Source organism: Populus trichocarpa, chromosome 15 (genome assembly GCF_000002775.5).
Source record: "Populus trichocarpa isolate Nisqually-1 chromosome 15, P.trichocarpa_v4.1, whole genome shotgun sequence".
NCBI lineage: Eukaryota > Viridiplantae > Streptophyta > Magnoliopsida > Malpighiales > Salicaceae > Populus > Populus trichocarpa.
This window is the reverse complement of record NC_037299.2, coordinates 11,322,801-11,339,314: the sequence shown is the minus strand read 5'-3', so window position 1 is coordinate 11,339,314 and position 16,514 is coordinate 11,322,801. Positions and strand designations below refer to the sequence as shown.

The 16,514-nt window shown below is 34.9% G+C and overlaps 2 protein-coding genes across 2 annotated transcripts; both read left to right on the top strand.

Moving 5' to 3' along the window:
• Positions 1 to 9,225, top strand: LOC7454683 (uncharacterized). Its single transcript, XM_006374488.3, has 20 exons — positions 1 to 259; positions 406 to 492; positions 578 to 646; positions 740 to 872; positions 977 to 1,023; positions 1,124 to 1,210; positions 1,693 to 1,754; positions 2,866 to 2,908; positions 3,052 to 3,132; positions 3,945 to 4,061; positions 4,163 to 4,268; positions 4,951 to 5,014; positions 5,387 to 5,429; positions 6,410 to 6,679; positions 6,761 to 6,922; positions 7,097 to 7,237; positions 7,819 to 7,971; positions 8,045 to 8,131; positions 8,782 to 8,850; positions 8,965 to 9,225. Exons 1-20 carry the CDS (start codon positions 128 to 130, stop codon positions 9,052 to 9,054), a joined length of 2,043 nt encoding a protein of 680 aa, XP_006374550.1. The 5' UTR covers positions 1 to 127; the 3' UTR covers positions 9,055 to 9,225.
• A 5,270-nt stretch (positions 9,226 to 14,495) lies between these two features.
• On the top strand, positions 14,496 to 16,514 carry LOC7463093 (adenine/guanine permease AZG2). The gene has a single exon (XM_002322187.4). The coding sequence runs from the start codon at positions 14,734 to 14,736 to the stop codon at positions 16,342 to 16,344; it is 1,611 nt and encodes a 536-aa protein (XP_002322223.2). The 5' UTR covers positions 14,496 to 14,733; the 3' UTR covers positions 16,345 to 16,514.

Here is a 16,514-nt window from a genome sequence, read left to right as displayed (position 1 = left end):
GTTTATAACTCATGCCTGCTTCAGCACAATAACATCAGTGAGCACCGAAAAGAAGCAGCCGCAGCAGCCATCGAAGCAAAGCCTTCAAGGCTACAGCAAAGAGGAGCGAAGATTTAATAAGAAAAGAATGGGAAAGAAAACGAAGAAAGTAGGCAAAGGTAAAGAGAAAACAGAGAAAAAAACAGCAAAAGCCGAAGAAAAAAAAGCTCGCAGAGAAACCAAAAAACTCTCTCCTGAAGATGACATCGACGCCATTTTGGTAATTCATTCTCCTTCAATTATTTTATTTTAATAACCATCACCATCAAATTTATCTTATTTCGCTAAAAAAATATTGATGGTTTTTTTTTATAGCTCAAGCTTCAATTATTATTAGAAGAGATGATCTCTTTCGTGTTTTGACAGTTGAGTATACAAAAAGAAGAAGCTAAGAAGAAGGACGTCCATGTGGAGGAGAATGTAGCAGCACCGTCTCCTCGATCCAATTGCACGGTAGTGACTCTTTTCTTCAGCAATCAAATCTTGCCTTTCTATGTTGAAATGTTTATATTTTGTGTTTATTGATTGGTGTGCGTAGTTAAACATTAATCCCTTGAAAGACACGGAATTGATACTTTATGGAGGTGAATTCTACAATGGTAGCAAGGTTAGATCTTTTAACTTAACTTTTTTTTCTTTTTCTTTTTCTTTTTTTAAAATTTCGGTAAGGATAACATGATGTGATTGTGGATTGATGTAGACATTTGTGTATGGTGATCTTTATCGTTATGACGTGGAGAAGCAAGAATGGAAGTTGGTATCGAGCCCTAATAGTCCGCCTCCACGGAGTGCTCACCAGGCGGTTGCTTGGAAGAATTATCTTTACATATTTGGTAAGTGATGAAGTCTGAAAGCTTGATTTTATTTATATGAAAATATTTAAGCTTGATTGCTTTATGTTCATTATGCATGTTTAGCTGAATTTATTTGTTGTTAGGTGGTGAATTCACTTCCCCGAACCAGGAGCGCTTTCATCACTACAAGGTGAAGCTTTGGTCATCTGTTTTCCATTATATATATTGGCAAATCTGTTTTGTTAATAGCTCACCTAGAATTCTGATTTTGGTTATATTTATTGTTGTAGGACTTCTGGATGTTGGACTTGAAAACAAATCAATGGGAACAGCTAAATTTCAAAGGCTCTCCAAGTCCACGTTCAGGTCATCGAATGGTTGGTTCAGCTCTACTTAAATTCGTGCACTACTTATTTCAGTAATAGGGGCATCATCTTTAACTTTTATTTGTAGGTTAGCTCTTTTTTTTTCCTTTTCATTTTCCTTATAATCAAGGATGTATGACACTCCTTGGATTTTGACTTGGCCAGAAACTGGGTATGAAATTGAGTTTTGGTTAATTTCTTATCATACATTTACTTTGTCTGTTATTAATGTAATGTTATTTGTATCTAGAGCAATGTTGATCGAACATATTAATGAGGTTTTGATTTTGGATCATGCATTATTTATGATAGCTAAAGATCTTGAATTGACATCAGGTGCTAAATATGGTCGTCACTGTGCTGATACAAAAGCCCTCTCTTCTTTTAAGAACTATCTCACTATTCATCTTGTTGCTACCGGATTATCTTAATAAACAAATCTTAGTATAGTCTGCATCTCATGTGTGTTTTCCCACTTTGGGGTTCTGCTGCAGGTTTTACACAAGCACAAAATTATTCTTTTTGGTGGCTTCTATGACACTCTCAGAGAAGTGAGGTTGTGATATGTTTTTGCTTCATTTAACAATTTTCTTGTCAGTTAATTATTAGCTCATGCTATCTGTGCTATCTGTCTGCTTGAATTAATACACTCTTCTGCACATCATTGTGAGGAATTCTCTGCAGAGGCCTGATTTCTTTTGACATATTTCTGTTCCTTTAAGTGCTTGTAACCTGTTTATTGTTTAGTCTATTTATGATTATTTTGCATGGTTACCTTGCAAGGGAAATAAGTGAAATAGCTTCATAAAGTTTTAGAAACTTACATTGCATGATCTGCCGTCATGCTGCTAGCCTCCATTGCAATTATTTTAAAGGATGCACGCAGACAGGGTCAATGTAACTGCAGAATCTATAAAGAATCAAGCACGTGATAGCTGAATTAAGTTAGAAAAGTGGCTTTTGTTCTACATGCTGCTTAAGTTGGGTTGAAGAGAAATAGGTTGGCGTGTTTGGAGTTTCAATGGTCGTTGAAAAAGTTTCAACAGAAGTTATCTAGAAATCTTCTTTAGTTGAAGGGGCATCTTGTTGATACCATTCACAATTAAGCCATATATTGCAGATTCTTCATTTATGAGAATGAAGTATTCTATATAACAACTCACTGTACAGGATTCTATATGTATCTATCATAATTTGATATGGCACATGCTCTAATTATAAACAATTCGCAAGATAACTTGATTGTTTATAACTTATAGATCTCAATATGATAGGTGACTCCCATTTAAAGTCCTGGTACTATCATCTATCTTATTGGCCACACTGTTAAGTGCTCATCTTTTTTCCCCACGAAAATTTCATAATTCCAACTGTAGAGGATCGTTCATGTTTCACTTGAACTCAAGATTTTGACAGAAAGTGGCCAGATCAAGATCCCCAGGCTCTTTGTAGTCTTTTTTTTTTATTATTATAAAATTATTGTGGTTCTGATTGTTGTTTGCAGTGTGTGCTATCGATGACGTTTTAATATGAAATTGAAAACTGTTCAGTTTCATGTTCTTTGGTTGGGTTTAATTTTCCATCTGAAATGTAATAACAATTTCTTCAAATCTGTCGATTGATCCATAATTGGATGGTTGATGGAGCTTTTCTTTCCATATCTGCAGGTATTATAATGACCTACACATCTTTGACTTGGATCAATTCAAGGTGAATATATTTGGCTCCTCATTTGCTGGACACCTATTGTATCTAAAAAATAATTAAAAAAATTGTTCATATCATGCTTTTGATTTTTTTGTTTATATTCTTTCGTTTTTATGCTAAAAGTAATGTGTATTGGTGCATTGTAGTGGCAAGAAATAAAACCAAAGCTTGGAGCCATGTGGCCAAGTGCACGGAGTGGTTTCCAGTTTTTTGTTTATCAAGATGAGGTAATTCAAAATGCTACTGGGACATACTTTTCATCATATTTAATTTGCTTTCAAGGTGATATTTATCTTAGAAGACAAGCATAATGTGAAATGTCTTGAGCTTTACATAAAATGAAAATATTGAAAAAGTTTCTTGATTTATTATATAAATGAAGAAATTTGGGAGAAAATATGCTTTGTGTGAATGTGGTGGGATAAAGATGCAATAGTTGGTTGTATTGAGTAGCACCTACTGGCATTTGAGAAAAAAATGAAGTACAGTGCATAATTCTGAAACTAATGTTGAGAAAATATGCAGAAAGAAAAAGATTTAAATTGCAGAATAAAGACAATTAATGTATGTAAGTCCTAAGAAAGTAAATTAAAGATGTTTGCTACCTCATTTTCATGAGTAGGATTTTAAATACAAGTTGAGATGAGTATAAAGATCAATGCCAGGTTCTTTTAGTATAGATTTTTTCCCATCCACCCCCTTCCAAATCTATAATTGCTGGAAATGATTGAAAATTTCTCATATAGTTTCTTTGTTTAACTATTGTTAATTGGTTGTTGATCTGTTGATACTTATAATGTGTTTTGCTAGCACTGAAGACTGATAGCCTTGAAAACAAGAATCTATTGACTGCTTGATTTCATATATCCTTGTTATGTTATCATGGATTTTCTATTAACACATCATGCACAATGTGTTATATTGGGTGCTTTTTCCTTGATATTTGTCCTTGTATGAATTTGGGGCTATTGTTACTTTCCCAGTTACAAGGTTGAGGGGTAGAGCTGAATACATTTTGCTGAATACCTTTTCATTGCAGGTTTTTTTATATGGTGGTTATTCCAAAGAAGTTTCATCTGATAAGAGCATCTCAGAGAAAGGAATTGTTCATTCAGATATGTGGTCCCTTGATCCTAGGACCTGGGAATGGAACAAGGTTGATTTTTTTTCCTTTTCCTTTTCTCCAATAGATCAAAGTTTCCCTTTATGGTGAATGTATATTGTTGTCCTTTTATACTTTTTTTTTCCTGGTGATAGGTAAAGAAAAGTGGGATGCCTCCTGGTCCTCGTGCTGGATTTTCCATGTGTGTTCATAAAAAGCGTGCAATGTTATTCGGAGGTGTAGTGGATATGGAAATGGAAGGTAAATTTCTTTCTTTGTGCATGTGCTTGTAAGTAAGCTACTATTTGAATTGGCACTCCTTCTACCTTTTTATCAAGCTCAGTTTGGTCTATCTTCTTCCTTGACTTTCTATTGTTTATTTTTCTGAAATTCTTCACCATCTTTGAATCATCCGTGCAACGTTTGTCTACAATTTGAGTAACTCTAAATCCAAACTTTTATGTTTTTCCATGATTTTTTTGTCATAGACACGGTCCAACCTCCAAACATGTTGTGAATGTTTTCGGGCAGCAAAAATGCATGTATCCTGGAAAACAAATACTATCTTTTCTGTCATTAATTTGACACCTTTTTCTGGAATGTTCTTTCTTTGCCATTCTCATTCCCTTTTGTGAAGCTGAGTTAACTAAGCAGGATGATGACCTCCCCCCCTATTTATGCTTGAAGAGAGGCAAGGGGCCATCTAGCAGTCTAGCCAGATACAAGCTATTGATATGCTGTTTAAGTAAATGTCATTCGATATTTCTTGCTTAATTGAAACAACCACTTACAATGAAATGAATGAAATCTGCTTGTTCAGCATCTGCAGTTATCCTGTTTTAAAACATTTAGATTTCAATCTATACTCGCTAGCCCCTCTTCATACTTTTGCTTTTCCCATGTTAGTCATTGTTTTCTTGTAATTTTTTTTTTATCATTGCAGGTGATGTAATGATGAGCTTATTCTTGAATGAACTTTATGGCTTCCAATTAGACAACCGTCGCTGGTAATCTCCATCTTAAGTTATTTTCAATTGGTTGTATTAGTTGTTTGCAATGCCCTTTTGGACATATGCACTTGAAATTTTTTGCAGGATATATCTTGCTTATTTGCTAAGAACTCAGTCACCACAATGCACAGGCTTAATCAGAATAACAAATTATGTGCTCACAGCATAATATCATAATAACATGGAGGGTTGCAAGATCCATCCCCCCACCTCTTGCCATGAGACTGTCCTCCCTACTCTGTATATATGTATATTTGATTATTCTGAAATAAAATTAGGAAACAAAATTAACTTGTGTGGCATATGGAAACAAATACATCATGTAGTGCAGTGTATTTTCTTATAATCAGATGCTGCATTTGCATATAGGTATCCATTGGAGCTGCGGAAGGAGAAGTCTACAAAAGATAGGGTACGTTCACACTCATAACTGTAAATGATGCTGTTGACAACATAACTGCATATAAAAATCATTATGTTCATGCTTGTTCTCAAATGACTGTTGGTGATATTATTTTTGTTGTCATAAATGAACAAGATTAATCAAGGATTTGCAGTAGGATCGTGAAATTAATGAAAGCTTTATGTGATATCTTAGAGGGAATTTGTTTGATGGCTTGGATCAGGCTTAGTGAATAAATAGCCCTTTTTTGACCTTTACATAGGATGCCCAAATCTTGACACTTGTCCTTTTCTCTGCAATCACAAACCAATGCCACTTGTCACTTAATTGGTGGACAACCACCAATCTTCCTTATTGATGGCTAAATCCTTTCCGCTACAAATAATCCCTTGCTTCTCTATGATGGGCTTTTGGCTCATTCCAGTCTTTTTCTCGCTATACTTTTCTTACAGCCCCCCGAACTCTCAAGCCATCCACAACATCAATAATACACTTAGCTAGCAGTCACTATTGCTCGGGGCATTGTGCTCACCTACTAATTCACAATACTCTGATTTGCAACAAGTATATCCTCAACTGCCAAAATTTTTGAACTCTTCAGGTATTGGTTGTTCCCTGTCCTTCAACTCTAATTTCCAAAATATTTGTTAGCTAATATCACAACTATTGCTCTGGGCATTGTACTCACCAACTAATTCACAATACTCTGATTCGCCACAAGTATATCCTCAACTGCCAAAATGTTTGAACTCTTCAAGTATTGGTTGTTCGCTGTCCTTCAACTCTAATCCAAAATACTTGTCAGCTAATATCACACTGCAAAAATCCATGCATCTATTCAATTTTTGCTGCTTCCTATTTGCTGAAGTGATCCTCCTTATTTCTGCTTATTATAATCATGTTTTTATGTTACCTGTGAATTAATAACTTATAATTTGTTAATTTTAGATGACTTCTGTTGTAATCTGCTTTGCATTGGTTCTTTGCAGTCAAAAAAGAGTTCCGAACAAAGGACTACTAGTTTTGATAATAAGAAATATTCAAATGATATGGGGGAGGAGCCTACCCCAAATGATCCAGATGAGAACCTAGAGTACCATGAAGAAGCAGAAAATATAGAAAGCAGCATTGATGAAATATCTCACAATTTGACCAGAAAAATTACCGTAATTGATGGCAGTTTGTCGGCTGCCAAATTAGATGGGAAACCTGGAACATCTGAAGCTAAACAAATTCTGCAAAATTCTGTTTTATCAGAGGTTTGTCATGGATAGAGTTGGTCCACTTATGCACCTATTCATGTCCAATTGTTGATTTATTAATCTAGTTTGAACTTTTAGACAGTGAAGCCATGTGGACGTATAAATTCTTGTATGGTTGTGGGGAGAGATATGTTGTACATATATGGTGGCATGATGGAGATTAGAGACCAGGAAATTACACTCGATGATTTGTATTCTCTCAATCTCAGCAAACTTGATGAGTGGAAGTGCATTATACCGGTTTGTGAAATTTCTTCCCCTAGTTCAATTTGTTCAGACTTCAGATGATATCCTTTTGCTTTCTGGAATTCAGTGTTTCATGCCATTTGCATGCTGGATTAGTTATTGATCCTTGTAGTGAGCACCTCACCTTGGTTGAATTTGGCTCTACTAAGCTATTGTTTCTTTTTACAGGCATCTGAATCAGAATGGGTTGAAGCATCAGAGGATGAAGATGATGACGAAGATGAAGATGCAAGTGATGGCGAGGGTGGGAGCGATAGCAATGATGAGACTGATGATGGCGAGGATGATGACGATGATAATGATGTAGAGGTACTTAGCTTTCTCATGCAGCAAAATCAAATGAGCAACTGCTCTTCCTTCCATCCTTCTTCACCTCGTTTTATGAATGACAGGAGGATTGAATTCTAACTTTGTTCAACCTGTGCAATTTTTTGTCCTATTTTGTCTCTACACTCCCTATTGCCTCTCCTCTGTTTGCTTCCATCCAACTTAAATTAGAAGACGCTGATTTAATGATGAATTTGACATTTGACATAAACTGCAAACTATCCTAAAATTATACTTCATCTTCAAATTTAAGTTAATCTCTTCCCCCTTTTTTTTCCTGTATGCTGTAAGCTATATCTAAAGAGATACAAAATCTATTGCAATCTAATTTGTTTTCATTAAAAAATTTGGTTCTACGTATCATGCTTGTGTGTATGCAGGTGTTTGCCTTTGTTTGAGACATCCATGCAATAACATGTAAATGTGTGCATATGCATGTGTGTGTGTGTTGTGCAAGTGAAGAAGAGAGCTGAAGATATTTGCTATGAAAATATCCTTTTGAATTTAATTTTATGTTGTTGCTCACTCGTTCAACTCTCCTTCACTTTTTTTTGACAATTTAGGCTAGAAATAATGGTTCTGGATCACTTCAAGTGGGAGATGCTGTTGCTATAATAAAAGGTGAAAAGAAAAATCTACGGAGGAAGGAGAAACGGGCCAGGATAGAGCAGATCAGAGCCAATCTTGGTCTTTCAGATGCACAAAGAACACCAACGGTACTTGCTGTTTTTCTTCTTTTTTTTTGTCCGCTTCTTTTTTTTATTTAACAACTGTCATTTGTTTTTGAAGCCTGGAGAATCTTTGAAGGATTTCTATAAACGTACAAACCTTTACTGGCAAATGGCAGCACATGAACATACCCAACACACTGGAAAGGTCTGTTCCCTTATCTTATAAATTTCTAGCCAGTTTAGGTGGCTTTTTGTTTAATCTGTTGATGTTGGATTTGCTGGTTCTTCTACCCATCAAAGACTTGTTCTGTGATTCGATAATCCATAGTTGGCTTGCTTGGCTCTTTAAAGACAAGTACCAAGTTTCAGTGACCAAACCATACTCTTGTTCACTTGTAAATAATATAGATATAATATTTTATGTTGTCTTTGGTTGGTTAGGATTGAAACAGGGAGGCATATTAGACACTTTGATCCACTTGTTCAAGTAGGTGCCGATTAGTTTTGATTTGTTTCTAGTTCCTGAGAACCGTGGAGTGTGAGCACGTAGGTATGCCTCTGGCTCCATGTCTTCTCATAACAATTACCCGGCCTTTTCTGTTAAAAGAATGGAATTTGTTAAGATCTCGAATGAAGTGGCTGGAGGGAAAATAGTTTCATTGAAATGAAAAACAAAGATGGAAAAAGACAAATAGTGATCGAGTCCTGCTACCAAAATTAGAAGAGGATCCCTCTCCTGCAAACCATGAACCATGCTTCTTTAGACTCTTCCATGCTCGTATACACTTGCATGCACATATGTGACAACTGGAGGTTCTCAAGTATGTGCAACATAAATTGTCATTTGCGTTGCAGGAGCTTCGCAAGGATGGTTTTGATCTTGCTGAAGCACGATACAAGGAACTTAAACCAATTCTTGATGAGGTAATCCTTCCACCTTTATATCCCAGGGTTTACATCGGAGTCTGCCAAAAGATATAAGATCTATTCACATTTACGGCCTACATGATGTTGTATTTTTCTTTTGTGTGCGCTCAGTTGGCTATATTAGAGGCGGAGCAGAAAGCTGAAGAAGCAGAAGAGGCTGAAACTAGTTCAAGAAAGAGAGGCAAGAAGAAAAATAAATAATATACAGCTTTTCGGTAGATGAATGTCAGCTATAAATTTTTTTTGTAAAATGCTGTCACATTGATTAAATTGTACTTAAGAATGCATTCATCATTCCTACTTGCACCGCGCTTGTGCTCGAATTCAAACAAACCGCACTGATAGGTTGAATTTCTCAATCATTTGCATGCAGGATCTGTTGTGTGATGATTAGTGAGTTACTAGTTAGGTGGATGCGCGAAATCACCGGTTAATTTTTTTTTTTAGCATAAAAAATATTAAAAAAAACTAAGATTCAAGAGTTTTGAGTTGGCCGCAATGCCAGATCCAAAAACCTCAGACTTTGGTCCGGTTGCACCACCGGATGCAAGAGCCTTGGGCAGGCCTGGCTGGGTTGCAAGATTCAAATGACTTGGGTCTGATGTTAATAACAAAAATAATAATAATAATTGATTTTACCATTTAAATCAATTCAATATTTTTTTTTATAGTAATATTTTTTTTAAAATTTAATAATAATATTAAACTTGTTTGGTTTATGTTTATATAGTTTTTAATTTCTTCAAATAAAATTTATGATTTTTCTTCGATAATAATAATATATTTTTTAAATTTAATAATAATAATAAACTCACCTATCCAAGTTCTTATAGTTTTTAATCTCTTCAAATTAAATTTATGGTTTTTCTTCAATAGTAATAATATTTTTTTTTCAAATTAATTAATGATAATAATAATAATAATAATAATTTTTCATTTTAATCTTTAAAATCAAATATATGGTTGTTTTTCAATATTAATAATATATTTTTTAAATTTATTAATTAATATATTAATAATAAAAATTATAATAAAAATACTAATATTTATAATACAAATAATAATAATAATAATATTTGTATTTGTATTAAAAACAATAATATTTTAAGGCTCATGAGACGCCCGATTTAAGAGCCTTAGGTCTGGACGCCGAACCTTAGAGCTTCGGGTCCGGGCCGGACCAAAGAGCCCTGGGTCTGGATGTCGGACCCTAGAGCCTTGGATCTGGCTACTCTGCCCGACCCAGGCGTCTAGGGTATGATAATCATGCCTGATCTTAGTGCCAGATGTCTAACAGCTATGACATGCCCCAACGCTTATGACAGACAGCCTTGCTATGTCTCAGTAAAATCCGAACTAATCATTTTGTCTTCAATTATTTTTTTAATATAAAATATATCCAATTAAAAAAACAATCTTACCCCACTACATGTTTAACAAGTTTTTTTTAATAAGGACAGCTCTGCTCTAATCTACAGTAATTTTCTCTAGGTGACCAAAGAGGTACTAATAGCTTTTAGTATATTGTATAATTCTTTATTTTTTGAGAGCTCAAATTTCAGTTATGATTTTTACCGCCACCTGCATCTGATTTCTTTTAGTTTATTCTCTTGCATAAAAAAAAAATCAACTTGAAAGAAGCTGCCATTTTTTCTCCTGTGTTCTTGAGGGAGGAGTTTGCGAAACTCAAACCTATCTGGATGCTCTGAGCTGGCCACTTCACAGCAATTCCAGTGTTGTTGTAGATCGGATTCTGCCTTGTCATGTAGCAGAACACCGGCAATGCTTGGAAACCATGAGGAAACTTGAATGGTTTGTCTTTATCAGTCAAGGACACTCACCTAATGAATTGATTAAATTTGCGACAGTCTAGAATTACGCGAATTATGGAGCTTAGGTATTCTCCTAGGCTAGAATCCAATCATGTGATGCATCATAGAATCTACTCCAAATCTTTAATCATGATATATTAATTACCACTTGAATCAAACGAAAACCGCAACCTCCCTGCTCCTTCCTGACACCAAAGCCTCTCCTTTTCAGGTCAGAAGCGGCCAACAATGACCTAATTATGAGGAATGCGTGCATTTTGAACGAGGCTACGATGGAATGGAACTCATTTCGTAGCATTAACTTCTGTGCCGCGAGCCTAGAGGTGAATATTTAGATAGTCTACTCGGGCACAAAACCGGCGTCAAGCCAAAGGGCTTCCTAGCAATTCCTCATTGCTCCTTTGACTGGAAAATATGGGAGGCTATTGGCTATAGCATGTGCAACACCACAATCACAGCAGTGGGTGAAATGATGGATGGGAAAACTACAATTCCAGCCCTTAAAAGAAGAGCCTCTCTTCTACCGCTTTAGCCTCCCAGTGCTGGCAACACCACGTTCGTCCCTTTCCCCTTTTCCTCGCGGTAATGGTTTCTAATATAATTTGTTTAAAAATATATTAAAATAATATATTTTTAAATTTATTATTAATATTAGTACATTAAAATAATCTAAAAATTTAATAAAATTAATTCAAAATAAAAAAAATAAAAAATTAACAAAACAGTGGTGTAACTGCTGCTGCGTCATAGTTCGTCTTTTTAACTCTCTAAGTAATGACAAAATTTAACACTAACATTCAGTTTTCTTTTGTTTTCGTTAATTTCCTCTTTTAATATACTTACTTTCAGTACCCGCTTGTCTCTAAAAAGAAGAACCCACTGCAGTCCTCGAAGTTCCATTAAAGAATTTGCAATATCTTCACGCTTGAAACTCCAAAGAACAAAAGAAATTCTACATCACCTCTAGGGTTTAAAGGTTACTGATCTGAATATATTATAATACAAGTAAAGTGATCAAGATTCACAGTTGAAAGCAGGAGCATAGGATTTTTTAAACCTAAAGGACTGTAATCTGCTTTAAGGAAAATTAATGCCCTCATGACGGCGAGCCTGTCACTCTACAACATTCTGATAAGAAGTACCGGCCACCATGGCTAGATTAATCAACTTCTTCTTTTAGTATAAATTAATAAGATTTAAGGCCCTAGCTCGCTAATTTCTTAAGATTTAATTTGTTTAGGTGGAATCTTGCAAGTAACAAGAAGAACCAAAGTTTTTGATCAAATCAAAGCTGTGCATGCGTGCATATTTCTATACGGTAGCTAGGGTTGCAAAAGGGACACGAGCAGAGCAAGCACCTAGCAATTGAATTATTCTTTCCTTTTCTTTTATAGTTAAGCAAGGCTTGAGATTAATCAGCGGGCGACCACGATATCTTATGGTTTATGTATTAATTTTCATAAAAAAAAAAAATATAAATCATATCTTGAGATCTTACTTAACAGCTTAAGCTATTAAATTGAATTGATTCTTTAATATGATATCAGAGTTTTAATGACTAAGCGATCATGAGTTCGAATCTCACCATCTTTATTTATTTTATAAAAATTAAGAATAAAGTATCATATCTTAGGATATTATCTAACAATTTAAATTATTGGGTTGAATTGGTTCCTTGACATCCTAGCAGCTATATATATATATATATATATACACACACACAAAAATTATTTTTCTTCTTATAAAAAATATAAGTTCAATGCAATTACGTTAACAAAATTAAAAAACCTCCCGCGACGCATAATCAGATATTTTTATACGAATCTACTTCTCAACTTTACAATTTAATTTTTAGTTATTATTAATATCTTTTTTTAGTGTTTATTGACTCATATAATCCTTAATCTACTTTGTTAATTAAATATATATCAAATGTTCTGTTAATAATTACGGTTTGAAAACACTTTTAACAATATTTGAATATTGTTTTTTGATTTTAGAAAAAGATTTTGCTTGACCATGTGGTAGAATAGGACAACTATCTGGTAGCTATTAATTAAAGATAATTTTTTAAAAAACATATTAATATTTTAGGACCCACGCTTATTGTTATAAATAGATTAAAGACTCATTAATTTGGTGTTTGTAGTAAAATACGATTGGAAGTACAAAAGGTATCAATTTAGTATTTTTAAACTCAAGTATATTATTACCAAATACACAGTAACGATCACCACGCATGGATGCCAAGCGTTTCCAGATACCATTTTGGTGGAATTTGGTCTTATTTTTATTTATTTATTTTAAAAAAAAAACTTAGGAAGACCGATCTCTATCAGCTATGACTACAAAATTATAATAGATCTTCCAAAGATTTCGAAGTTGGAACTACAGAAATAATAATTTATTTCCCAGAATTCTATATATATAGTGTGGTTGTCGAATAAAGTGGGTCTAATTCATTAAATTTTGTGTTAAAACATTGGATACCGAAAATAATTTGATTATCTTAAGAACGTCTCTAAATTAAAGCTTGAATGCGTGCAGCAGTGGAGTCCTGGCTTGCACGCATACCAAATACCCGGACTTATCTCATCAATCCATCCAGAGACATTAAAATATTTAATTTTTGTTTTTCCAAGTTTTACATGCCAAATAGTAATTACAATTTTTTATATAGAAAAAAAATAACTCTATTAATAATAATAAAAATATTCAAATAGGTAAATTAAACAAGCCTAATAATACTTGATACAAAAATAAAATAAAATTTCTAAACTCAAAAAAAAAAAAAAATATTTAAGAAAAATATTTTCTTAAAAAGCTCTTGCATCAGTCTTCTTGGATTAGAAGGAACTCATCTTCGAGTTTAAATTATTCGTGGGATAGATACTTCTTAGTGAGAAACCTTTTTTCACCATGAAAATATCTAATGTTATGATCTTTTTATACGTGAACCACTCCATCATGAATCCATAAGATTTTTATTCTATTATGGATCCAACCACCAAGATTTTCAATAATAATAAGCAATTGGAATTCGTTGAACTCTGATGCATGTTCTCTACGATCTCCAAACATGATAATTCAATAGCACAAAGCAAAAACCACCAAGATCGTTAGATTTTGATATCAACCAAGATAAAAGGAGCAAACTAAAACGGAGTTTGTTACAAGTTAAAACCTTGAAGGACCAATAACATTATAACCATAAAGAGACACCTAAAATATTTAATTTTTATTTATCGAAATATCAATTACTAAAAAGCTATTACAATCCTTTATATAAAAAAACAAAAAAAACTATTAATATTGAAAAGAAAAATGAAAAATGAAAAATTATTCCCTAGAAACATTAATTATTCTCAATAAAAAAATTCAAAAGAAATTCTAAAGATAAAAATTAAAAAATATATTTATTTCCGCGAAAAAACCATGAATATATATAGCAGTACTTATCCATCTACCTATCCTATCTATAGGTTACTTTTAATAGATATAATTGGACATTATTAATCAACAAATATAGCTAGATATTTAATGTTCGAGAAATGCATATTCAAAGGATTTAGTATGTTGCTATGAAATATTTAAGGGAGAAAAAGGAAAATTAATCAGTCAAAAAAGGAATCTTGCTTGCATATTGCTTGTGATTAATTTCTATATATGGTTCTCCTACAACCAAATCCCAAATATATAATATGACAAGACAAAGTAGTCCCCATGCATATCCCAAATATATTTATTTATTTATTTATTTATGCTACTTTAATATTATTAATCCAAACTACACAATTTCTTTAGGCGAGACCTAAAGGCTAAAACTAGTACTTCTTTCTTGTAACGCATATCCCCTAAATCAGGCAAATCATCATCCCTTTCATCACCCACAGTACTGATCAGTCCTCTAATATCTTACAAGGATTCCCTTGAGTTCTCCATATAACCCCATCACACACACACTACCAGCACACACCATCCCTACATCGCATATAGCACTCGTCATATACATCACTAGCTAGAGCGCTAGAGAGAGGGAGAGAAAAAAATGGGAGAGGGGCTATGTCCACGACTGTCATGTTCATGGAAAAATATGGAGAAAGGTCTGAATGATGCAGTCTCAAAGACAAAGGTTGGCAAATACTTCAAGCTAGATGCAAGAAAGAGCACTTTCACTAAAGAACTACGTGCTGGCACCGCCACTTTCCTCACCATGGCTTACATCATCACTGTTAACGCTACCATTCTTGCCGACTCCGGTGGTACCTGCTCCGTTGCTGACTGCTCTGCTCCGGTGAACCAAACGGCTGGTCCAGACTGCATGCTTAAACCCAATGAAGGGTATCAAAGCTGTCTTGATAAAACCAAGAGTGACCTTATTGTAGCTACTGTTTTATCAGCCATGATAGGGTCATTTGCCATGGGAATTTTAGCAAATTTGCCTTTCGGCTTGGCCCCGGGTATGGGTCCTAATGCTTTTGTGGCTTATAATATGGTAGGGTTTCACGGTTCCGGGCCTATTTCATACAAGACTGCAATGGCAATTGTCCTGGTTGAGGGTTGTGCCTTCTTCATAGTTTCTGCTCTTGGGCTTAGAGAAAAGTTCGCTAGGATCATACCAAAACCGATCCGGCTCGCCTGCGCAGCTGGTATCGGGCTTTTCATAGCTTTCGTCGGCTTGCAAATCCATCAAGGCGTGGGCCTTGTCGGGCCTGATCAGTCCACGTTGGTGACGGTGACGGCATGTTCGAGCACAAATCCGGTGACTGGGGAATGCATTTCCGGCAAAATGCGGAGCCCAACATTTTGGCTTGGTTCAGTTGGGTTATTAATTACATGTTATGGGTTAATGAAGGAAATCAAAGGCAGCATGATTTATGGCATTCTTTTTGTCACATTAACATCATGGATTAGAGGAACTGCTGTGACATACTTTCCACAAACCCTACTTGGTGACAACAATTACAAGTACTTCAAGAAAGTGGTGGATTTTCACAAAATCCAATCCACAGCTGGGGCTATAAGTTTCACTAGTTTCAACACAAGTGGTGCCTGGTTGGCTTTTCTAACCTTATTCTATGTAGACATGCTAGGCACCACTGGCATATTGTACACAATGGCTGAGATTGGAGGTTTTGTGAACGAAAAGGGAAGTTTTGAAGGGCAGTACATGGCATTCCTTGTAGATGCAGGGTCTACAATTGTGGGATCTACACTGGGAGTCACAACAACTGCAACATATGTCGAGTCATCTGCCGGGATCAGAGAAGGGGGTAGAACAGGACTAACTGCCGTGACTGTTGGCTTTTATTTTCTTGTATCACTGTTTTTTACTCCTCTGTTAACTAGCGTACCTCCTTGGGCTATCGGACCATCACTGGTGATGGTCGGAGTTATGATGATGAAGGTGGTGAAGGATATCGACTGGGAGAACATCAAGGAAGCAGTGCCTGCTTTTATTACCATGCTTCTGATGCCACTAACTTACTCTATAGCAAATGGGATTGTTGGTGGCATCGGAATGTACATTGCTCTTAGCTTGTATGATTATATTGTGAGGTTGATGGCGTGGTTGATCAAGATGAGGGGAATGGTACTGAAAGAGCGAAATCAAGTGTCTGCCACAGCTGGTGCAGATCTTGCAATTGAGGTTATTTAAGGTTATATATAGCAATGTGTCTCTCCAGTTTTCTTAAGTGTGTATGTTTCCTCCACTTCTCGACACATGGACGATGATTTTCAGTTTCAACAGTGTTAACCAAGCATAATGTTTTTTGGCATGTAGACAAGCATAGTTTAAAGACAAATAATCTTCTTGTTTTTTTTTAA

Excerpts from the sequence above, each read along its gene's own strand:
- LOC7454683 (XM_006374488.3), top strand. The coding sequence starts at position 128 with ATGGGAAAGAAAACGAAGAAAGTAGGCAAAGGTAAAGAGAAAACAGAG. Across the intron at positions 647-739 it reads AATTCTACAATGGTAGCAAG|ACATTTGTGTATGGTGATCT; the intron begins GTTAGATCTTTT and ends GGATTGATGTAG. Across the intron at positions 4,062-4,162 it reads GGACCTGGGAATGGAACAAG|GTAAAGAAAAGTGGGATGCC; the intron begins GTTGATTTTTTT and ends TCCTGGTGATAG.
- LOC7463093 (XM_002322187.4), top strand. The coding sequence starts at position 14,734 with ATGGGAGAGGGGCTATGTCCACGACTGTCATGTTCATGGAAAAATATG.